We start from the raw sequence: 25,865 nt of genomic DNA, 5'->3' as shown, positions 1-25,865 counted from the left end.
TTAAACTTTAGGAACAGGCTTGTGATTGTGAAATTTAGGCAGAAAAAAGGCCAGTTTCCACATGAGGCTTCTAGGATAAAGATTGACAACCTCTGAAATACAACAAAAGCACTGCAGTCAATTAAAAAAAAAAATTGCAACTAACCACAGAAGCAGTTGATTAAAGAAGAGGGTGCTGCTGTGCCACATCATTTCATGGACTTTTTCATTTGTGGTATTCTAGGTCTTTAAAAATAGATTTCCTCATTGAAACTGCACACTGATTGTGTCCATTTTTCTTCTACCCATACATATATTTTCTGACACTTGTATGAGTCCGGGTCGTGGGGGCAGCAGACTAAGCAATGATGCCCAGTCATTCCTTTTCCCCACCACCTCTGCCAGCTCCACTGAGGGGATACTGAGGCGCTCCCAGGCCAGCTGAGAGATATAATCTCTCCAGCATGTCCAGGGTCTCCATCGGTGTCTCCTCCCAGGTGGACATGCCAGAGAGACCTCCTCAGGGAGGCATCCTAATCAGATGCTGGAATCACCTCAACTGGCTCCCTTCATTTCGAAGCTGCGGCTGTACTTTGAGCTGCTCCTCTCACGCCATCTCTAAGGCTGAGTCTGGACGCCCTGCAAAGGATACTCATTTCTGTGACTTGTATCCATGAACTAGTTCTTTCAGTTTCAGTCACTAGCCAAAGCTCATGACCATACAGTCTTTTACTCCTGTTCCAAAATCTAGCCAATTGGGATAGTATGTTGCCTTATTTATCTTAAAATATATTTTTGAACTACTTGAATATAAAATGTGGCAATTTTCTACCTACTTAAGGAAAAAAAATGAACTGGCTAAAATGTTCCCAGTTATTCAGTTACAACCATTTATACTGAGCGACATTTTCAGGGTCATTCTTAATTTTGATGGTGTGCCAGGTGAAAATTATTCTTTTTCTTAAATCATTTTAAAGCCAATCCCCGTTTCTTAATATTTTGAGATATTCTTACTCACAATTCATGAAAAGAATCTATGAAAGGACAGAATAAAATATTTCAGAGTAGTTTAAGTCCCTTACTCTATATCCTTTAAGGTCAGGCCCTTCTTTAATTTCCATAAGGCCATCGTCATTTTGACTTTAAAATCTCAGAGTGGATTTCCTTTACCATGTCAATAAAAGTCAAGCACAATGACACCTTTTATTGGCTAATTAAAAAGATTACAATATGCAAGCTTTCGAGGCAACTCAGGCCCCTTCTTCAGGCAAGATGTAATCACATTTTGCCTGAACTACATCAGGGTTACATCTTGTCTGAAGAAGGGGCCTGAGTTGCCTCGAAAGCTTGCATATTGTAATCTTTTTAGTTAGCCAATAAAAGGTGTCATTTTGCTTGGCTTTTCTCTACATTCACAATGGATAACATGGTATAACACTCTAGTACTTTATCATGTCTAAAAGTCATCTTCACATTTTTTCCAATTACTATAAGGTAATTTTAGAAATTACAAAATTCTGGTCAACTGCGCGCATATCATAGGAGGGTAAATCAATTCACAGGATGCTAGTTTGGTTGTGGTGCTACTGGAGTGCTACCTGCACTGACACAGGTAAACTTTATGGATTCTTTATTATTACTTGAAGGACAAAATTTACATGGCAAAGTATATTTCCTCTTATCAGGTAAAAGATGAACATATAGTTTTTACTTTTTAACTTAAAAAAGGATCTATACTCCATACAATAAAATGATACAACAGAGTTCAGAAATCAAAAGCTAGTTTTCTTGGAGTCATGAACTGTCTGATAACGTCGTCAGTCACCTGCTTGCGTCTTTCTTGGTGTGCTGCTATTAGGGGCTGTAAGATATCTATGAGGTATTTCTTCAGTTCGCCTGTTAGAAGCGCTCCACTTGAGTAATCCTAGGAGGAAACAAATGGAATGCACGACATTCATCTTACATTCTTTAACTGTGATTAAAAAATTACTTTTATCTCTAGCTGCTTGTAAGTAAGGAAGCAGCTCTACTAAAACCGGGTGTTATGGGTTTCATAACGTTAAACAAAATTCATTTTGTAATTAAAGGCATATTTAGTTCCCCTCCATTCAAACATTTTAACATTTAGAAACTTTCCATGCCGAAGAATGCAGAGTAAATATATCGCTAGCTATACATATTGCTAACAAGAAACAAGTTAGTACCCTGGGTGCATTTCCTTCCTTAAAGAATTACTGAGATCAATACCGACCTTCCTGATTTGTTCTAGTTTTTCATCATCTTCCAGGAAGAAAGTCAAATACATGAAGGAGACATCAACATCTGTGTTTCCACCATACTTTCTGTGTTCCTCAATTGTGTCTTTACCGCCCGAGAAAGCGTGTTTGTTAATCTGTAGGTACAAAGTCAAGATTGCCAATAATTTATTTCTTTTGCTTCAGAATTAAAGTTTATATACACTACTCATATAAATGAAGTGAATCATCACGGTCTAACACCAAGTCAGTTAATCTTCTGGGATATCCAACTGTCCAGTTAGGAAGCAGAAGTGATTATAAATCAGCTTTACCTACTTTGCTGCAAATGAAAGTGCAAACAGGGGCACTGGAGTGGCAACAGCAAGGCAGCCCCCAAAAAGAGAATGGTTGTGCAGGTGGTGACCACAAACAATCGCACTCTCCTTATCTTTCCTGACTGATTCTTCTCTAGTTTTGTGTTTTGCTAGTGTCCTTCTCACTACTGGTAGCATGAGGCCGTACCTGCAGCCCATTAAAGTTGCACAGGTAGTCCAGCTCCTCCAGGATGGCACATTCATATGTGCTGCCACAAGAAGATTTGTATGGTTTCCCAGCACAGTCTCAAGAGCATAGACGAGGAGAGCTGGACAATGCCGTAGAAGGGCATCAACCCAGCAGCAAGATCAATATGTGCTCCTTTGTGAGAGGAGGAACAGGAGGAGCACTGCCAGAGCCCTACAAAATGACCTCCAGCTGGCTACTGGTGTGCATGTTTCTAACCAAACTTACTGAGTTCTGTTGAAAGCATGTGAGCTAACGCTAAATATTAACAGCCACAGCTGTTAGTATAACTGTATAAGAGGAAAAGATATTTTAATTATTTAAAATTGCTTCATGAAAACGTAATAGCCTTTTCTCCAGTTTTGATGTTTTTGTCGTGGAATTCTTTTCAACAATAGTTCTTAAATAGCAAAAATCCATTTTTTGAAGTGAAAGGAGTGGGGTGGAATTGACGTTATCCATTGTTGGCTATCTAGAAGTAGGTTTACTCTTCAACGGTCACTTGATGAATTTTGCTAAAAGGTGCTTATTCTGTAGATTATATAACTATGCAGTGGTTAATCATTAATAAAGATAAACAGACCAGCAGCTCGGTGCTAAAAGACATTTGAAACATTTCTAACATCTTGTGGAAGGGATCAAATGGTCAGAGGGCCTTTAATAAAAAAAAAGCCAAAGATAATTATATAGTAAAAGACAAAGTCAATATACTGATCAACACAGCATTAGCTGACAAGCATTCTGAGTTTTCCTGTAAACTGGTGTATTATTAAAAACAGCTCTGGGTGAAAAATAAGTAATATTCCCCTGTTTTGATTTTGTTGTACTCACCTTGTTCTTGATCTGTTTTGCTGTGTCAGTGAGAAAGATGGAGGAGTTGGGGTCACTGGCACTCATCTTGGTCTGAGCTCCTTGGAGAGCAGGAAAAAATGTTGAGTGAAATAGAGCAGGTTTTGAATGGCCAATTCTCGGGGCCACATCTCGGGTCATTCGGAAGTAGGGGTCCTAAAGTAGCAGTACAACACAGGCAATAATTAGATTAGGTTAGATAAACTTTATTAATCTCAAGGGGAAACTCAGATGCATACAGCTACAAAAACATAAAACAACAAGGATACAGACTCACAGGACAGATCATACGACCAGTCAATCAATAAGTAAATAAATAAATAAGCTTATTGAGTACATGGGATGGAAGCACTGAACTGCCTGATAGCAGTGAGCATAAAAGACTCCTAGAAGTGCTTCTTAGCACAAGGTGGTGGGATCAGCCTATGGCTACAAGTGATCCAAGACAGCACCTCCTGGAGGGGATTTTTCACAATGACATCCAATTTTGCCACCATCCTTTTTTTCACAACAGCTTCCAGTGTGTTCAGGGTTCGCACTGTGATGGGGCAGGCTTTCCTGATATGTTTCGGCAGACATTGTGTTTCTTTTGAGCTCAGATTGCTCCCCCAGGACACTGCGGTGTAGAACAACACACTTTATTTTTCTTTAATATAAAGCGGCATGCAAAAGAACACATGACATGCTGGCCTTAGATCATCAGGTAGGGAGGATGATGAGTTACACACATACTGACTCTTGTACAAGAATACTGGAGCCCATTCACCGACCAGCAAAACTGGGAAGAGAGTATGCAAACTCCACACAATTTTTCTCTAGCATTGTTAGGAAGTAGCATTACCCAACAAACAGCAAAAGTCAATTATGCCTGGCATTTACGAGGTGTGGCAGAAAAGTAATGAGACTGATTTTTTATTTACCAAAGTTTTTATTTTTTTCAAACATCAATGTTGTCCCCTTCAAAGTAGTTCCCTTGGGCAGCTACACACCGATGGAGATGTTGTTTCCACTGTTGGTAGCAGCGCTGGAAGTCTTTAAACATTATGGTCTTCAGCATGTCCGTTACACTCTTTTGGATGTTTTCTAGTCCCGAAATGACGCCCTTTGAGGACATTTTTCAGTTTAGGAAAAAGGAAAATGTCACACGGACTGAGGTCAGGTGAATAAGGGGGCTGGGGAACCACAGGAATGCCTTTTGAGGTCAAAAATTCTGTTATGGAGAGGGCAGTTTTTCTGCACCATTTTGGCACAATCCTTTCGCATGTGCAAATGTTCAGTCAAAATTTGATGAACAGTAAATCTGCTCAAATTTAATTGTTCACTCAACATTCTTAATGTTAAACGACGGTCTGATCTCACAAGAGGGTTCACACGTTTGATGTTTTCATTGGTTTTCGAAGTTGAAGTCCTCCCTGAACGATGTTCATCTTCAACGTGTTTTCTGCCTTCCAAAAATGATTTGTGCCAACGAAAAACTTGAGCTCGGGATAAAGAATGTTTGCCATAGGCCTGTTTTTACTTTTCAAACGTCACACTTGCCGTTCAATGGCACAACGTTGCTCCAAATTCCGCTGTTCCATTTTGCGTGACGCACAACCAAAACACAACTTCGCTAATAGCAGTCACAAAAATCACGTAGTTAATGGAAGGAGTTGAAACTCGCACTGAGCTATGGGAGGGTACTGATACACGTGCTCTATCAAGGACAACAGCGCAGCGTTGCCAGATCGCTTGCAGTGTTGCCAGTCTCATTACTTTTCTGCCACACCTCGTACATTCATGAATTGAAAAACCCAGTTCACAATGGTAACGTATTCAGGTAGTTCCAGTGGTTTTACACTGGACAAATACCCCTGCCATTCAGATTCCCATCCTTTCAAAAGAATAATGTTTGAATATGGCATGCTGGTTTGATGCCAAAGGATTCTGTGTGCAGAATAATTTGGATAATGCCTTATACTAGTTAAGCCAGTCTAGAAAGGTCAATGTAAAAGTCACTGAAGCAAAGTTATGGAAACTGAAATATTATGTAATACTGAATCTGCTTTTACAGTAGAATACTTGGGGACTTTGGAAAAAACAATATCCCATGAAAATATTCTAAATAGAGAAACATTGAGTGTGTTTTAAAATCCACTGTAAATGAGAGTCAGGCAGCTGCTTTCAACTCTCCTCTACCGTAATACTTAACAGCAAATTTGAAGAGGAAATAGTGTAGGATTAGTGATGGTTGACAGTTTCTCCTCTTCAGTATTTAACTCACAGGGAGTTACAGTTTACAGATTTATACTTGACAGCTTGGCTAACTCTAAACAGCTGACTTCCTACTTGCTTTATTGTACATTTTGGGATGTATTACTTTGGCACTTTTTCTTATGTAGACATACTTGTGATTTTTTTTCCAATTCAGTCAAATAGTTCATCAAATGAAGCATAAACATTACGAAATGCAAAAAGAAGTATGACATTTCCAGTGTCATACAGGATGCTGGCAGTTTGTGAGTTCTAAAGGTGAGTGAAGACTTTTAACATGCTGATTCATAAACTAATGTCATATACTGTATATACCTGCTGTTTGAGGACTTGTGGATGATACACTATTTTACTACTGTGCGTCTTTATATGTATAAAATAATAAGTTTTAGTTTTAAAAATGTATGATTTCCTGCTGCAACATTTGTCTCTACAGAACTTTTTATACTGTACTTCATTAAACACAACCTGGCCATTAAATCTACTCAGCAAAAGTATGATGTTGCCACTCAACTCCTAGCTGGCTTCAAATGATGCACTACGGTTCCAAAGCAGTTAATGTAAAGGTAGCTTGGTGGAACGGTTTCAACCTGTACCAGTTTGCTATGAACCAGATTGGAGATGGAATGGTTGGCCAACATTACCAAAGGTTAAAACCAAAATAAATATTTAGTAGTAGAACTACATTACTGGCCATCTGTTTACTTAATAAAAATAGATATTTGAATTCATGTATACAGAGAAACTTAAAAGCAGCAGAGAGATGCAGATACCTGATCAATTGCACAAGGAATAAGACACTGGATATCCTTTCGGCCATTGAAGATCTGTGGAAATGAACTGCTGAAGGATGGAGCTGCTTGGATTGCTGGAAAGCTGATCTTTCCTGGAATGCATAATTGCGTAGAAATAAAAATTTACGAGTCAAACCAGTTTGATAATTATTTCATAGTGTGCCTTTCTATAGTAGCCACATTCACAAGGCACTTTGCAAGTACAGAACTGTATTACATTTACTTACGTTTGTTTACTTGCAAGAATGATTTGCTCTACAGCCTTTTAGACAAAACTTTGAATGTTTTGTTTTAGGACAGTTCATTATTAGACTCAAAGTGAATGTTTGTGATGTTCTGCAGAAATTTCTGTTATTATTTTTGGATTTCACCTTGTAGATAAGTGGAAAAACAATGGCTCTTGAAGTTCTATGATCTTACGTCTGTTAATGATTTTTAGATGTTTTGCTGTCCAAATAATTATACTGGTAAAAAGAATCTGTGGGAAAACCACAAGATTATAATTTTACAAAAATTACAGATTGACATGCAACAATAGCCATGTGTAATGTACTGTTGTATAATAAGGAACATGACTGGCATGTTCAGATGAGAATGGAGATCATTGGCCTGAAATAATCAGTTTATAAATTCTGATTAGGGCATCACTCTAAATAATTAGGTGGATCTTATGCAAATAAACAGTTTGCTTATAACCATCTTGGATTATTGTGCATTGTCTTTTTAGGACATTTATTTACAGTTAAAGTCAGAAGTTTACATACAGTGCATCCGGAAAGTATTCACAGCGCATCACTTTTTCCACATTTTTTTATGTTACAGCCTTATTCCAAAATGGATTAAATTATTTTTTTTCCTCAGAATTCTACACACAACACCCCATAATGACAATGTGAAAAAAGTTTACTTGAGATTTTTGCAAATTTATTAAAAATAAAAAAACTGAGAAAGCAAATGTACATAAGTATTCACAGCCTTTGCAATGAAGCTCAAAATTGAGCTCAGGTGCATCCTGTTTCCCCGATCATCCTTGAGATGTTTCTGCAGCTTAATTGGAGTCCACCTGTGGTAAAATTCACACCTGTCTATATAAGGTCCCACAGTTGACAGTTCATGTCAGAGCACAAACCAAGCATGAAGTCAAAGGAATTGTCTGTAGACCTCTGAGATAGGATTGTCTCGAGGCACAAATCTGGGGGAGGTTACAGAAACATTTCTGCTGCTTTGAATGTCCCAATAAGCACAGTGGCCTCCATCATTCGTAAGTGGAAGAAGTTCGAAACCACCAGGACTCTTCCTAGAGCTGGCCGGCCATCTAAACTGAGCAATCGGGGGAGAAGGGCCTTAGTGAGGGAGGTGACCAAAAACCCGATGGTCACTCTGTCAGAGCTCCAGAGGTCCTCTGTGGAGAGAGGAGAACCTTCCAGAAGGACAACCATCTCTGCAGAAATCCACCAATCAGGCCTGTATGGTACAGTGGCCAGACGGAAGCCGCTCCTTAGTAAAAGGCACATGGTAGCCCGCTTGGAGTTTGCCAAAAGGCACCTGAAGGACTTAAAATTCTCTGGTCTGATGAGACAAAGATTGAACCAGGCACCGCTCATCACCAGGCCAATACTATCCCTACAGTGAAGCATGGTGGTAGCAGCATCATGCTGTGGGGATGTTTTTCAGCGGCAGGAACTGGGAGACTAGTCAGGATAAAGGGAAAGATGACTGCAGCAAAGTACAGAGACATCCTGGATGAAAACCTGCTCCAGAGCGCTCTTGACCTCAGACTGGGGTGATGGTTCATCTTTCAGCAGGACAACAACCCTAAACACACAGCCAATATATCAAAGGAGTGGCTTCAGGACAACTCTGTGAATGTCCTTGAGTGGCCCAGCCAGAGCCCAGACATGAATCCGATTGAACATCTCTGGAGAGATCTTAAAATGGCTGGGCACCGACACTTCCCATCCAACCTGATGGAGCTTAAAAGGTGCCGCAAAGAGGAATGGGCGAAACTGGCCAAGGATAGGTGTGCCAAGCTTGTGGCATCATATTCAAAAAGACTTGAGGCTGTAATTGATGCCAAAGGTGCATTGACAAAGTATTGAGCAAAGGCTGTGAATACTTATGTGCATGTGATTTCTCAGTTTTTTTTATTTTTAATAAATTTGCAAAAACCTCAAGTAAACTTTTTTTTACACTGTCATTATGGGGTGTTGTGTGTAGAATTATGAGGAAAAAAATTAATTTAATCCATTTTGGAATAAGGCTATAACATAACAAAATGTGGAAAAAGTGATGTGCAGTGAATATTTTCCAGATGCACTGTACTGTACATTTTAGGATACGAATCCCAATGGTATGTCAAATTTATAGTTTGTCAGTATAAAATCTGTTGGGGGGTTATAAAGTGAGTTTTAAAGAAAACCTCTGACTTCAACGTTGTATACAGTAGTTTAAATCATTAAAGCAAGATGGTCATGACATGCACAGTATATACACAATTTGAAAACTGGGTGATGAAAGTTGTAATGCTATGCTAATTTGACATTTTGGGTAAGTGAAATATGAACACAGCAAAAACAGAAAAGGTCTGGTTTACGTGACAAGACGCCACTGTGCTTACAGAGATCTGAGCTCTCTTCAGTAGCTCATCTGGTTTATTTAAATGAGCTGTCTCCTGGTAAAGAAAATATTATTTGAAAAACAAATAGAAGTAAATCAGGCTTACCAATACAGTCACTATCTGTGAAACCAAAGATTCCCTTCACTTGGTTGAATGTTACATGCTTCTGTATCTTTACCACATTTTTGTAGAATCCGGAGCTTTCTCTGTAAAGTACAATAATTATTTTGTGTTATTTTAATAAATAGCACAGGCAGGTTTCTCTGCATGTCTCAGACGGTGACTATGGAAACTGTAAAAGTTAACAGGGTCCCTTTATTTCGAATAGATAAAATTAGCAATCTAAAATAGAGATTAAAGAAACCATTTTGACATACCCCATGTACTCCAGGTCTGAAAATATAAAAGTTTTGTTCACATCAAACCCACAAGCGATTATATCCTTGCAGTTTTCTATAGCAAATCTGTAGCATTCTTCGATTTTCAAGTCCTTCCACAAATATTTTTCATCATCAGTTAACTGAATGACCAGGGGAACATCAAACACTTCTTGCAACCACCTGGGAGAAACAACATAAGATGTCATGAAAAATGTGCTTACATTAGTGGGCAAGAATATTTTCTGTATATTTTGCGACTCTAAAACCTCCACACAAATCTGATACTTATAAAGCAGATGACTTATATTATTGCATGCTAGCAGTACCATCTTTTTGCTCTAGGACAAATTACGGTGATAATTCATCTAAAAGAGTCTTTTTTGTAACACGCTGTTTGCCACCTTTCAACATTTGAAACTAAGATATTTTAAATTCCGGTCAATGAATGAGAAGTGCTGCGTTTGCCCACGCCCTTAAAGTTCTACTATTTCTATCCTTTAGATATGAAATTTTAATCTCACTTCACAAGACCAGAGTGATCATTTTTATTAGCTGTAGTTTCTGCTATCCTAAAAGTTATTTTTTCTGCTTTAGGTTTCTAAAAACAGTAAATCTTAAAAGCCCACACACTTAATAAACCCAGACTCAGCCAACTTCAAAGGGATGCCCACATAATGAAGCTTAGACAAGTGTAAAGATATCAACTTACTTTGTGAAAATGAATGGAATAAGGTGACCCACATGCATTGATTCTGAAGAGGGTCCTCGGCCAGTGTACAAGTAAAAAGACTTCTTGTTTTCATAGGCGTCAAGAATCTGGTGCATATCTCTAGGAGACAAGAGGTTTTTTGAACAATATCATTATAAGATTACTCCTCAGAAGGACTGGCAAGACTTATTCACAAATTCATTACAGAGCGAGGCATTATTGACATATAAAAAGCAGAAAACAGAAGTTCGTTTAGAAGACATTTACAGATACTGTATGTGTTCATGAGGCCATATTGATGACAGCAGATTATTTTGTTTTGTCACATTAATACAAATGCAGTATGGTGGCTCAGTGGTCATTGCTGCTGCTCTCAGAGCCAATGTTTGGGTCCTGTCCCTGCATCTACTTGCCATTGTTGTGGAGTCTTCACTTTGTGTCTGTACTGGAGTGAGATTTTCTTCAGAAGTTCAGTTCTCCAACCAGAACTCAAAGACACAAACATGCGTCTTTGGTCAATTGTCAGTTTAAATTGGTTCCATGTAAAAGTTTATTGCACTGGGTCCAGTTACGGACTGGTTTTCCCCATCCAGGATTGGTTCCTGCTTCACCCCGTTGAGTCTTTTAATAAAATCCTGGAGCCTTTGAATCGGATTAAGCAAGCTTGAAATTGTATATTATATTCAGGCAGACATTTTTAAAAGGTGTTGTATAATATAAAATGTGGCCAATAAAATTTACCAAACCATCAGGTTTTATTTTGTGGCATTAGTCTCCTTTTTAATCTTTAAATATCACACTGATGATGGAACCACATGAAGAAGGAAAAGAAAAAATCTGATGTGGCCAGCACATGACTTTTTCCTATCTCCATATTTACAAAATGAGTATAAAATACAGGCATGATATGATACCACTACTTCATTTGAAAAATGTTCAACTTTCACAGCTCAAGCTTTGGATTTAACTAAAAAAAAAAATCAAAGGCTTCCTTTCAAATTCCTAATTGTATATTCAAATTTTTTTAATTATATAAATAACCATTTTTATTATATTTTTCCTAGGTAGCATTGGTATTATTCTTGGCTAAAGTTCTGAAGCAGAATGGTGTGTAAGATTACTTGAAGAATGAAGAAAAATAAAATCTTATTATGTATTTTGATGAGCTCCACCACCACATAAGATGTTAAAGACCTAGTTCCACAGCACCTCCTAGTGATGCATCAATGGTATAGTCTCTCACATTGCCTTACAAGTCAGCAAAATATGAATAAGCAAAAAATCAACCTAGCTCCAGGTGTGTTATTAAAAAGGTCAGGCTAAACTAAGAATTGCGTGTATTGTGTATTGTGCCAAGGCTTTTGAACGTCTTTATGAAGTCTTTTATTTCTGACCCCGATTGGACCTATGAGGTTTTCAATTCCACTTGGTCCGGGCAATTTTACTTAGTTGTTGACGTGCCACCTAGAACGTATAAAATTTGTAAGAGCTGGGAGCACATGAAATGTGTCTGCCAAAAGCATTCCAACAACTGAGAGGTTGGATGTCTGTGATCTTGTTTTAAATTGTTTGTAAGTAGGGCGTGACATGCAAATGTCACCATCTCATGGGTCTTGCTTCCAAAGGCTGTAAAGTCTAGTCTCGCTGGACGTCAAAGTGTCTTTCTGAGCAGATCATACCTCGACCCAAGGTTTTTTTTTATTATAATAGATATGTGTGTGTGTGCATGTCTTATATCACAAATGATGTTATATGTTTAGGCTTTTCGTTTAGTACTGAATTTAGTATTTTACTCTGGCTTATTGTCTTTTATTCAATTTAATACTTTGTATCTCCTGTATTTACCTGTTTAGTGTTCTATGCAAAAATATTTGTACCCAATGTTAAATATACCCTGCTGTTTAAATAAGCGACTTTAGCATGGGAAAGGCGCTATATAAATCAAATGTATTACTTTTATTATTAATTTTAATTGACTGCAAGCCATATGTATCATATATGTCTTGTTTTAACATACAGCAGTAGAACATTAGAACAATCATGAGAAGAACAGGCAAACATGTCTTGATGTACTGTACTTACGACCCAAATGACATTCCAGAAATAACAGACTAACTTGTTAAAAAGATAATAAGGCCTAGTCATTCACTGAGTGTATCCTTTCAAGATTCGGTTACTTCAGGTAAAGCATGATTTCAACAATAGGACACCATTAAAATCTTAAACAAGGCTGAAGAACTTACCGATGTGAGAAAAAGATTCCTCGCCTGAGAAAGTGGTGTGGCCTCTGTCCAGTGACTCGTTCTATCCGATCTATTAATTCCTGATCAATTTTACTACTTCCAAACCGTACTAAAAAAATAAAATAAAAATATAGCATAACCCCTTAAAAATTCTGTCTTTACAGTTGCAGTGCTGTTAACTGATGCTTCCATGATCATCTCATATGCTGGTGTAATCTACAGTATATTAAAAAAAAAGGCAAAGCTGAACTAAAGTATATTGCTTTGCATTTTGCATTTTTTTACATTTACATTTATTTGCTTGGCAGATACCTTTATCCAAAGGGACTTACAAAGAAGGTCAACATAACTGAATAAACATCTGTCTGGGGACTGTTTGGGAAACAAGTGTTACAAAACAAAGTTACAAAATTAACCACCTCAAGTGAAGAGCACAGAACAAAACACAAACTTGTTATAAGTTTCAATTCTTACATTAGAAAACCAAACAGCTAATAAAAGTTAGATAGAAATTCACCAAACAAAAGAGTCTTCAAACACTTCTTAAACATATTGAGGGAGTCGTCATTTGGGATGGAGGTGGGCAGCTCGTTCCACCAGCCGGGTCCTACACATGAAGAGTCTGGACTGAGATTTATATACATGTATATATATATATATACATGTGTATATATATATATATATATATATATATATATATATATATATATATATATATATATATATATATATATATATATAAACTGCTCAAAAAATTAAAGGAACACTTTGAAAACACATCAGATCTCAATGGGAAAAAGAAATCCACCTGGATATCTATACTGATATAGACTGGGTAATGTGTTAGGAACGAAAGGATGCCACATCGTTTGATGGAAATGAAAATGATCAACCTACAGAGCCCTGAATTCAAAGACGCCCCAAAAATCAGAGTGAAAAAATTATGTGGCAGGCTAGTCCATTTTGCCAAAATTTAATTGCAGCAACTCAAAATTGTACGCAGCACTTTGTATGGCCCCTGTGTTCTTGTATACATGCCTCACAACATCGGTGCATGCTTCTAATGAGATGACAGATAGTGTTGTGGGGGATCTCCTCCCAGATCTGGACCAGGGCATCACTGAGCTCCTGGACAGTCTGAGGTGCAACCAGCATAGGGTCTGACAATGGGTCCAAGGATTTCATCCTGATACCTAATGGCAGCCAAGGTGCCTTTGTCAAGACTGTAGCGGCCTGTGTGACCCTCCATGGATATGCCTCCCCAGACAATCATTAACCCACCACCAAACTGCTCATGCTGAATGATGTTACAGGCAGCATAATGTTCTCCATGGCTTCTCCAGACCCTTTCACTTCTGTCACGTGCTCAGGGTGAACCTGCTCTCATCTGTAAAAAGCACAGGGCACCAGTCGTGCATCTGCCAATTCTGGTATTCTATGGCGAATGCCAATCGAGCTGCATGCTGCTGGGCAGTGAGCTCAGGGCCCATTAGAGGACATGGGGCCCTTGGGTCACCCTCATGAAGTCTTTCTGGTTGCTTGTTCAGAGACATTCACACCAGTGGCCTGCTGGAGGTCATTTTGTAGGGCTCTGGCAGTGCTCATCCTGTTCCTCCTTGCCCAAAGGAGCAGATACTGGTCCTGCTGATGGGTTATGGACCTTCTATGGCCCTCTCCAGCTCTCCTAGAGTAACTGCTTGTCTCCTAGAATCTCCTCCATGCCGTTGAGACTGTGCAGGGAGACACAGCAAACCTTCTGGCAATGACACGTATTGATGTGCCATCCTGGAGAAGTTGGACTACCTGTGCAATCTCTGTAGGGTCCAGGTATCGCCTCATGCTACCAGTAGTGACACTGACTGTAGCCAAATGCAAAACTAGTGAAGAAACAGTCAGAAAAGATGAGGAGGGAAAAATGTCAGTGGCCTCCACCTGTTAAACCATTCCTGTTTTGGGGGTCATCTCATTGTTGCCCCTTTAGTGCATCTGTTGTTAATTTCATTAACACCACAGCAGCTGAAACTGATGAACAACCCCCTCTGCTACTTAACTGACCAGATTAATATCCCATAAGTTTCATTGACTTTATGCTATACTCTGATTAAAAGTGTTCCTTTAATTCTTTTGAGCATATATATATATATATATATATATATATATATATATATATATATATATATATATATATATATATATATATATATATATATATAGGTATAAAATGTACTCAAGGACAGGGTGTAAGAAACTATCATTATATAGTATATAATACACATAAAGTTTGACACTTAAAAGATTATATTTCTTTGTAATGTTTAAATATTTTTGCATTTGAAACCCTAGCTGTGAAGTGCTTGACTTTAAACTTTACCCATGCTGATGGTACCAGTGTGCTGTGCACAGTTTCACTTACCTATGAGTTTGTCATAGTCTATGCCTTTTGCGTTTGACGTTGTCACCGTCCAGGGATCCACAACATCGTCATCCTCTGTGGTTTCTGTAGGTCCATTTCCACTTGTTGATGTAACTTCACTAGGTGGACTACCAGCCTTGTAATCTTGACCTGTGACTTTTTTGTACGTTTCTTTCAGTTGCAATAAGAGTTTCACTGCCTCATCTATTTCATTCTACGATCATAAAACAAAACCATGAACCAGAATATGAATAAACTATACAAATGCCAGTAAACATGGAAAGTCTCTAAAAGTAGAATATTGCAATTGGATTTAAAGTATAAAAAAGAAGACCAAATATTTTGAGAGGATCGCAGCATTATTGTGTTACAGAATGCTAACTGGGCAAAGTCTGAAAGAGTTTGACTTATCACTTCTAAGTGGCTGTGAATTGCTGCATGTCAGCTTTATTTTCTTTCTCCTTGGTTTAACTGCTGGTTTTACTTTTACATACAGTGCTGAGAAAAATTATTTTCCTCACATCATTTCTTTGGTTTTACAGTAAAGGTTATCAGATCTTCAATCAAAACCTGATATATTATTAAAAAGATCCTGTGCAAACAAATAACAGCAAAAATTTATGACAACTATTCAATCATGCATAGTGCTGATGAGAACATCTGGCCCATTACTCCATGCAGAACTGCCACAATTCATTGAAGTGCGTTCATTTCCACAACTCACATGGCCTGCACTCTGGGCCATTCCAAAAGCAGCTGTACTGCGCCTTTAACTTGAAGACTTTGGTCTCATGATATCCAAAAGCACAGCTGAATTCATAAGTTCATTTACTGCTAGGAAGTCATAAAGTCCTAAAACAGCAAAGCACTGTGACACAACCACGTTCAAGTTTGATCTTTAGAATGATATTCTTAGCTTTTCACTTAATGTAATGGGGTCCTTGTGGGTCAATAGGCTCCATTTATTTTTGGCTCATTACTTCATGGAGCATTGTTCTAGAATTCTACAGGATCAGCCAGGTACAGTACATTTTAGCAAACGTAGGGGAAATACTTTTGTTCTTAGTAGAATGTTTTTTTTCTTTTACTGCACTGCCATGGAATTCATTTTGCCAACCGTTTGTCTTAATGATAAAATACTGAGCAACGACTTAACCAAAGCAAGAAAATCCTACAAATGGAAGCCGGCAGGGTCAGCCTGCAGCAGTCCTGGTTGTTAATGAGACTATTCAAACAGCTATTCAGATAATACCAGTAACTTTAATTGGTTTGAGACAACAGTTGGGCAGCAGAGCATTCAGATTTCACACTGGATAACTCTGGAAAAATATGAATGTTTTGCTTTGGGATGTATTTGGGTGGGATGACCATTCTTGCTAAGACTGGCTGCTACCTTCAAGTTTCTTCATGTGCACAAAACTTCTCTGACAACGGTTTGGTGGAGCTCCAGAAACAACTTTCACCCAAACACACTGGAAATCTTTTCTGAGCTTTTCCCTGAATCTCTTTTGATTGTAACATGATGTGCCTTTCGAAGCAATGAGGTTACAGTTTATCTCGAATGTTAAGAACAGAATTTAGTCTGAAGTACACTGAGCAGGACTAGTCAACAGCAAGGCTAATTGTTAACATACCTATTGAAACCATAACTACAACAGGTTTGAGTTCACAGTTGGCCAGCAAGGCATACATTTTTCACATCTGATGATTCTTGATTATCAATATTTTTTGCCATTATATTTTCTTTATATACCAATTGAATCCACAAAAATCTCACTCAGTTCTGTGTAAATAATATGACAAATACTGTAGTTTTTCATTCATAGCACTAAATCTATGCATTACGGTGAACTACAAAACTAATTTACTGTATAAAATAAAAACAAATTCATATGTATATATGATACATATCTATGTAAGTTATTACTACTTCTTCTTCTCCTTCCAGCTGCTCCCATTAGGGGTTGCCACAGTGGATCATCTTTTTCATATCTTCCTGTCCTCTACATCTTGCTCTGTCACACCCACCACCTGCATGTCCTCTCTCACCACATCCATAAACCTTCGCTTAATAATAATAATTCCTTGCATTTATATAGCGCTTTTCTCACTACTCAAAGCACTTAATCAAATCAAAAGCTCCTATCCTTAGCATCCTTCTCCCAATATACTCATCATTTCTCCTCTGCACATGTCCAAACCAACTCAATCTTGCCACTCTGACTTTGTCTTCCAACTGTCCCACTTGAGCTGACCCTCTAATGTCCTCATTTCTAATCGTCCATCCTCGTCACACCCAGTGCAAATCTTAGCATTTTTAACTCTGCCACCTCCAGCTCTGTCTCCTGCTTTCTGGTCAGTGCCACCGTCTCCAGCCCATGTAACATAGCTGGTCTCACTACTGTCCTGTAGACCTTTCCTTTCACTCTTGCTGATACCCGTCTGTCACACATTACTCCTGACACTCTTCTCCACCCACTCCACCCTGCCTGCACTCTCTTTTTCACCTCTCTTCCACAATCCCCATTACTCTGTACTGTTGATCCCAAGTATTTAAACTCATCCACCTTCACCAACTCTACTCCCTGCATCCTCACCATTCCACTGACCTCCCTCTCATTTACACACATGTATTCGGTCTTGTTCCTACTGACCTTCATTCCTCTCCTCTCTAGAGCATATCTCCACCTCTCCAGGGTCTCCTCAACCTGCTCCCTATCACTACAGATCACAATGTCATCAGCAAACATCATAGTCCACGGGGACTCTTGACTAATCTTGTCTGTTAATCTGTCCATTACCATTGCAAATAATAAAGGGCTCAGAGCCGATCCCTGATGTAATCCCATCTCCATGTTGAATGCATCCGTCACTCCTACTGAAGTTCTTACCACTGTCACACTTCCCTCGTACATATCCTGTACAACTCTTACGTACTTCTCTGCCACTCCCGACTTCCTCATACACAATACCACAGCTCCTCTCTAGTCACCCTGTCATATGCTTTCTCCAGGTCCAAAAAGACGCAATGCAACTCCTTCTGGCCTTCTCTAAACTTCTTCATCAACATCCTCAGAGCAAACATCATATCTGTGGTGCTCTTGTTCCCAGAACATTTTTTTTTGTAAAACTCTGAAAGGTTTACTATTTTTCAGTTTTTGCTAACTGAAACTTTTTTTTTATTTTAACCTCTGGATGTTTACGGTTTACCTTTGTACCATTTTAGGTTATTAACTTGACTTGAACTTCTGAAATTTTGATAAAATGTAGAAAGATTGGGTTGTTCTAAAACTTCTGACTGGTAGTGTATACAGTATATTAAAATACATTTTGAAGTTTTAGTGTAAAACATAATTTTTTTACTTCATTGAATGCTACTTTGCTATTTTGTAAATGTATGAAATGTATGTAAGCATTTCAAAAGATATTGTGTTGTAAACATATATCTATATCAATATATAATGCAAAGTTAATTGACTCATTCGCTCTCTGAACAACAGCATTATTTCCGGTTTAGCTAAAAAGCTGAAATTTGGCAGGATGGTATATCAAAGGTAGTAGGTATTTGTTAGGAAAGGGCAAAGTGATGTGTCAAAATTTAGGGGATAAAAAAATGCAATAGAAAAACTAAGTAACCCCAAAATCTCAAAAATACTTCGACTGAATTGAATGAAATTTGGTGACACTGCAGAAAAAACAAAATAAGCCAACATGTTTTTTTATTTGTTGATATTTGTCAGTAACAATACTCTAGCGAATGGTACATTCTAATGCACGGCGCCCCCCAATTTACAACAGTGCTGACAATGATCTGAAAGGGGAAATGGAGTGCGTAGGGTTATTTCATTACTGCGTACAAAGTTTAAAAAAGAGCTTTGACAAACGGCTCATGTCTTCAAAGGGAGCAACTGTTGTGTGTGTTTTTTTCTCTCAACCACCCTGGAATAAAAATTTCATTGTCTCACTGGATTTCAGTGGTTGTCTTAAAACAGTGTTTCTCAACCTTTCTGGCTATGGGACCCAGTTTTACCTTTAGAAGTTCCTTGACAACCCATAATGAGCATTTGTTTCCAATTACCTAAATCAAGCATGATAAGATGAAACGAGTGCAATTAGAAATGGGGGGAAAATATCGCTCAGTATTGTTGATCGCTTTGGTGCTCCGGGAGTGTGTTATACAGTATGTTATAATAAATAAAACTGATTACACCACATTTTTTTATCAATGTAAAGCCTTGCATTTTCAAAAAATTGAACTCTGTTCTCCACCTGCATATTGTCATTAAGTTCACAATACCAATCTGTGATCAGCATTAAGCACTTTTTGAAATAAAAGAAAAAAAAAAAGAAAAAAAAAACCCACAATTAACCGATGGAGCCAAGCTACGGTTTAAAAGAATGAAGCACCATTGTTTTTCTATAGCTGATGGAGATGCTAATTTTCAGAACAGAACAGGATGGAGCTTTTGAGTGAGTAAAAATAACTAGTAACTTTTGTTTTTGTTGACAGTCATTTATTCAGATCCACTGTATGATGAGGCAATAATAATTTCAGGCTTTAATGCTAATGGGGAGTTGAGATTTTTAGCAATTTTTATCTTTGAATTACATAACTTTAAATCACCTTTGTAATATTAATAAATACATACCACTTTAATGCTGAGCTCTGCTGAAAATCTGTTCCACACGAACACCACTGAGTACTGTATGTAGCATGTGCAACAGTAATAAGCAGCTCAAGTGAACTAACAAAATTAGTCCCAGTACAGAAAAAAAATTCAGATGTTGTATACAGAAAATTTCTTAGTTACACATTACTTTGATACATCGGAATAAGCAATACCACTATCATCAAGGCCCACTGACTTAGAAAATTTCTTGGGCAAAGCTGGATAACACAGCTTATTATATTTTATATATACATATACATATACCCCTGCTCACTTTGCTTGCCAACTCCCAGGCAGGCGCTACGAGCTAGCCACTTCACGGCTCTGCCAATCGTGCATGGGGAATTGGATATACAATTTAAACAGATTGTTATTTTCATGGGAATTGTTACATATGCATAATAGAACTAACTATTTTACATTACAGCAAGTAATTAACCAGAGTAAAAAATAGTAAAACATAAATTGAAAGACAATTATGTTTCATTTTGTGTTAGAGGTATTCATGGTGTTACATGTTTTTGTTTTGTTTAGCTTTGAAATTAATATGCAAATTCTTTTTAAGCTTACACTTTTACTGTAAAACTTCAGTAAAAATAATCTTTTGAATTAAATTTTTTTGAATATCGAATTTAATTTTGATTCCGTGTTTGGACTTGCATCGTGACAACACAACATATAACTGCCCATGAATGAATATCATTTCTTTCTCTCTAATAAATAAACCAACTTTTTCGAATGTTTGTCCCTGTGATTTGTTAACTGATAACAAAAGCTATTCTAACAGGAAACTATAAACGTTTTAATATGAAGGGCATATCAAGATCTCCTTTGGTGTCTAATGTTATCCACGGAAGATGTACTACATTACCTTTCTTGTTGCCTGTTAAAATTTTACATGTCATTGTTATGTAACCAATCAACAATTTTTGTGTTAATTTGTTTGACTTCATCATTTCTCGGTGCTAGGATTACCCGTGTACTCATTCCGTCTGTTGATAACCCTTCGGGATGAAATTCTTTAATAAGATTTGGACATAATAAGTCTTCTTTTATTAGGAACTTAAAGTGAGGAAAATGTAAAAATTTATAAGAGCTGAGAATGCAGGAACTGTGTCTGACAAAAGCATTCACACGAATGAAAGGTGAGAGGACCGTGGGCGTAATTGAAAATGGTTGAGAAGAGGGTGGGACTTGAAAAAATCTCTTGGCAATAGTCTTGTCTCAAAATTTTCTTTTATAATAGATATCTATCTAACTATCTATCTATATAAATATATATCTATATCTATATATATACATACATACATACACAGTAATCCCTCACTATATCGCGCTTCGACTTTCGCGGCTTCACTCTATCGCGGATTGTAAATGTAAGTATATCTAAATATATATCACGGATTTTTCGCTGGTTCGCGGATTTCTGTGGAAAATGGGTCTTTTAATTTATGGTACATGCTTCCTCAGTTTGTTTGCCCAGTTGATTTTATACAAGGGACGCTATTGGCGGATGGCTTAGAAGCTACCCAATCAGAGCATGTATTACATATTAACTAAAAATCCTCAATGCTATAAGATATGCTTCCCGTGCGGTGCTCGATTGTTTGCTTGTCTCTGCCTCTCTCTCACCCTTTCTGACATTCTCTGCGTCTGACGGAGGGGGTGTGAGCACAGGTGCTGTTTGCACAGAAGCTGTTTGCCTAGTGGATACGAACGCACCTCTAAGAAATGCCGGCCGCTTTATGGCGGTGCTTCCAAAAACACACTTATTAATTTTTTGATTGTTTGCTTTAATCTCGCTCTCTCTCTGATGTTATCTGCGCCTGACGGAGGAGATGTGAGCAGAGGTGCTGTTTGCACAGAGGCTGTTTGCTTAGAAGATACTGACGCTCCTCTAAAATGCCGCGCAAACTTAAAAGCACACGTATTGATTTTTTGATTGTTTGCTTTTCTTTGCCAGCGATCTCTCTCTCTGAAATTCTCTGCTCCTGAAGAGAAGAAGATATATTTGCATTCTTTTAATTGTGAGAAAGAACTGTCATCTCTGTCTTGTCATGGAGCACAGTTTAAACTTTTGACTAAAATGTGTTATTTCATGTCTAGAGGGCTCTAATAATGTTAACAGTGTGGGAGAGTTTCTAAGGGCTTAAAATATATAAAAAATAACCATACAAACATATGGTATCTACTTCGCGGATTTTCATCTATCGCTGGGTGTTCTGGAACGCAACCCCCGTGATCGAGGAGGGATTACTGTATATATATATATATATATATATATATATATATACACACACACACACACATATATACACACACACATATATACACAGTGGAACCTCGGGTCACAAATGTCTCAGAACACGTACAAATCGGGTTACGACCAAAAAGTTTGCCAAACATTTGCATCTGTTCACGACCACACACTCAGGTGACGAACAAGCCAGTTTCCCTTCCGGTTCGTACGTGTCGATTTCCTCTCCACCCAGTTTCCTGCTCACTTCCTTCATGCCAGAACTCGACTCATGCAAGGTTAGTTTTCTTGGTTGTTTATGGTTAGTTTTTGTATAAATTAAGGATTTTTCAAATGTTCATTTTTCTTCCCTGTGCTTAAAACTTGTTAAAAAAAAGTGTTTACTGCGAGCGGTTTGTAAGGCTGTAGCATGAACACTTGCAATGTTAGTTTTCTCTGTTCAAGGTTTTCTCAGTGTTATTCAATGTTTTTACATTTAGTTTACTATTACACTGTGCATTCTATGGTATAATTAACTATTTTTGTGCTTAAAAATTTTAAAAAATATATATTTACATACAGTTCGTAAGGTCTGGAACGGATTAATTGCATTTACATACAATCCTATGGGGGAAATTATTTTGGGTCACGACCAAAGTTTTGGAACGAATTACGGCCGTGACCCGAGGCTCCACTGTGTATATATATATATATATATATATATATATATATATATACACACACACACACGTCTAGAAAGAGAGAAATAGAGAATATATGAATATGTGTTTAGCTTTAATATACTGTACAGCTTTACTTTGATCATTTACAAAAATACTCAGTATTACAGGAGCACCCCAAATGGGCTCATCTGGCCTCTTTTGTCTTTTCCTTTTACTTGCACTTTAATTCAAAGTCTACGAAAGACCAAGATAATGCACCACCTATCTTTGAAAAATTAGTCATTATCTATTTACAGCAAAAAATCTAATTCCAGTAAAATAAAAAAATACCTTTGGAGCTTTATCTGTCTTCAGTGTTCGGACTCTGTCCCCTTGTGCAGTTAACCTCTCATATAACTCCATGGCACATACACTAGTGGCACAATCTGTGTTGCAGTCTGTCATTTTGTACAGTACAATATCAACCAAGCAAAAGTGCTCAACCTCAGCAAAAGATGAACAATAGAATTCTTCAGGATTTAGAACAGCACACAGTGATTTACTGGACAAAAATGCTTTTTCGGAAGCCCTAAAAAACAAACAAAAAACAAAGAAATAAAATTAAGACTTAAAAAACACAACCTTTTTTAAATAGATTTTGTTTTAAAAAAGTAAGGGAAGCCTTGAATAGATAATTAATAAAGGTTTCTTTCTGACAACATGGTAAACTTCTATATTTTTTTTAAATTTGCATTTGAAAAGATACATTTTCAATGTCAAGAAGGCAAAAGGTCTTCATTGTTTAGTGCCAAAAAGCTAACAGCTTTAAAAAACAACTGTTAGAAAAGGCTAACTTTGACAAAGAAATCCATCACTGCTTTCAATTTACAGGCACACCTTTTGGTTGATTAATAATAATGGTTATTGACAATCAGACCACGAGGACTTGTGGTCCTTCCATTCAGATAACTACTCTACTATATGGAGATAAGACAGTAATAATGCAAAGCACACAACCCAAAGCTCTTATGAAAATATTGCAGAAAATCCTCTGTATTACTAAGGAGAACCTCAGTACTGAGAATATCTGCAACAAGCCCTGAGATTATGATGATCCACTGGGTTGGACTTGCTATGTTACAAAGTTATTAGATCAATGCAGCCACTGAGTGCTAAGGAAGAAATTCAAAATGTGTCTTTTGGACCAAGATGAAGAAATGCAATATTACTGCAGTTTACCCTTGTACTAGAAGAGTATGGATTTAAATTGTTCCAACTGTGGAACTCTGGGAACCATCCCTGTATGTCAAAAACTACTGTATATAGTGCAAACACAAAGATAAAACTCAAAAGCAATGTGTTAAAAAGTTTGTGGATCTCAATCTGTTCTCTCTGACTAAATTTAGATCACTCCATGGAACAGAATAATGTTTCTCATCGGAAAAAGTTTGGTAACAATGATAACTTAAATTAGATTGTGAAATTATGCTTTAAATAAGTACACTGAAAATGAATACTTTATGAAAGAGGCATGGAGACACACACAACCTGTGACACTGAAAAGCGATTGATCGATAGTAGACTGAGAGATAGACAGAGAAATCTTTGTTTCCAGGGAAACTGGGCTTTTTACAAAAGCACAATTTTATTTATACAAATTTTATTTATATATATATATATTTATAAATACCATATTGTTATATATATTAAAGTATTATTACATTTTCTTTTTTATTTTATTTATATACACACATATATATTACTTTATTACAACAAACAAGAAATACACAGCAGAATAACTACATTTATTATGTATTTTTGAACATTGCAGGCTTGTGGGAAAGTTCGGTAACAACGATAACTTAATTCAGACTGTGAAATTATGCTTTAAATAAGTACTCTGAAAATGAATACTTTATAAAACAGGCATGGGGACATACAACCTGAGACACTGAAAAGCGATTAATTGATCGATAGTAGACAGAGAGATAGAGAAATCTTTATTTGTTCCCAGCGAAATTGGGCTTTTTATAAAAGCACAATTTAATTTATATAAATCTTATTTATATATATATATTTATTAATATCATTATGATATATATTAAAGTATCATTATATTTTATTTTATTTATACTGCGGTGGGCCGGCGCTCTACCCGGGGTTTGTTTCCTGCCTTGCGCCCTGTGTTAGCTGGGATTGGCTCCAGCAGACCCACGTGACCTTGTAGTTAGGCTATAGCGGGTTGGATAATGGATGGATTTTATTTATATACACATACATATATATATTATTTTATTATGACAAACAAGAAAAACTTCAGTAAATTGCATAGCCTGGAACACATATACTGTTTATCAATTATATTCTTAACATCTGTACAGAAAAGTACGGACACTGTTAAGATGAATAAAGAATGACCAATTTTTAACACATTACTAAGAAACTTTCATTCACTCGCGGAAATCGGATGACAAGATACTGGGAGAACACGCGATCAACAAAGAAAAAGCAACCAAAGAGGAGAAATCGATCACTTTCTAATCTGCGTAATGCAACTGCTAACGACATAATATTGTCACTTGTTTAAATAGATTTTTTTCCACAATGTTATATCTGTGATCCAAAACCTCATAACCATACATACTATGTCGATGCATTTTACAAGGGAAGTTGAGGTTTGTTTTTTTCCGTCAGGTGATAGATAGATATACAAACGACTGTCTGTGCTTGGCCAATCAACCGTGTACGAATGGGTATGCTTTTTAATGCAGTTGTCACATGTCTCGTTTTCGCATTTTCTCTACAAAACATCAGGTATATCGCACCGGAATGTAATGTCAGTAAACGAAGCAAACGTGATGGGGTTCACATCATCTTCCAGAGAACCGGACAAGTTATCCAATTATACACGCAGCTCCCTATTTCAGGAACAGGACAGTCAATTGCAAGGAATGCCGCAGTCAATTCACTGGCACCTCCAATCTCTCTGAGCTGACGTGTTCTTACATATGCAGTAAACGAAATGTAAAAGTCCTGTTAAAATGTATTGTGTTCAGCAGCTCCATTGTAGGAACTGTAGGAAGTCTACAAATTAGCTAAAAGTCTTTTATAACGAAACGATAATATGTCGCTTACCTCTGATGACATGAGGCAGCATTCAACACCCGGCGTCTACCATGACTTCCATTGCATCAGTAAATAAGTTCAGCAACGAAATGATCCCCCCCTGGAAAAATGACTAAATCAAGAAAGAAAGAAAAAA

General features: G+C 37.3%; 1 protein-coding gene across 1 annotated transcript; it reads right to left on the bottom strand.

Annotated features, from left to right (window-relative positions):
* Positions 1 to 1,549: 1,549 nt before the first annotated feature.
* Positions 1,550 to 25,812, bottom strand: LOC120519096 (tryptophan--tRNA ligase, cytoplasmic). Its single transcript, XM_039742198.1, has 11 exons — positions 25,739 to 25,812; positions 22,955 to 23,192; positions 15,036 to 15,249; positions 12,623 to 12,731; positions 10,380 to 10,499; positions 9,668 to 9,850; positions 9,396 to 9,496; positions 6,653 to 6,765; positions 3,609 to 3,782; positions 2,231 to 2,371; positions 1,550 to 1,903 (listed from the first exon to the last, which is right to left on the bottom strand). Exons 2-11 carry the CDS (start codon positions 23,066 to 23,068, stop codon positions 1,745 to 1,747), a joined length of 1,428 nt encoding a protein of 475 aa, XP_039598132.1. The 5' UTR covers positions 23,069 to 23,192; positions 25,739 to 25,812; the 3' UTR covers positions 1,550 to 1,744.
* Positions 25,813 to 25,865: the final 53 nt, after the last annotated feature.

Source organism: Polypterus senegalus, chromosome 18 (genome assembly GCF_016835505.1).
Source record: "Polypterus senegalus isolate Bchr_013 chromosome 18, ASM1683550v1, whole genome shotgun sequence".
In the NCBI taxonomy this organism is placed as follows: Eukaryota; Metazoa; Chordata; class Cladistia; order Polypteriformes; family Polypteridae; genus Polypterus; species Polypterus senegalus.
The sequence above is the reverse complement of the archived record's forward strand: the minus strand, read 5'-3'. Positions and strand labels throughout refer to the sequence as shown.

Coding starts and splice junctions, on each gene's coding strand:
- LOC120519096 (XM_039742198.1), bottom strand. CDS start 23,068: ATGACAGACTGCAACACAGATTGTGCCACTAGTGTATGTGCCATGGAG. Junction 15,250..22,954: donor AGACAGATAAAGCTCCAAAG/GTATTTTTTTAT, acceptor TTATGATCGTAG/AATGAAATAGATGAGGCAGT. Junction 9,851..10,379: donor ATTCCATTCATTTTCACAAA/GTAAGTTGATAT, acceptor TGTTTCTCCCAG/GTGGTTGCAAGAAGTGTTTG.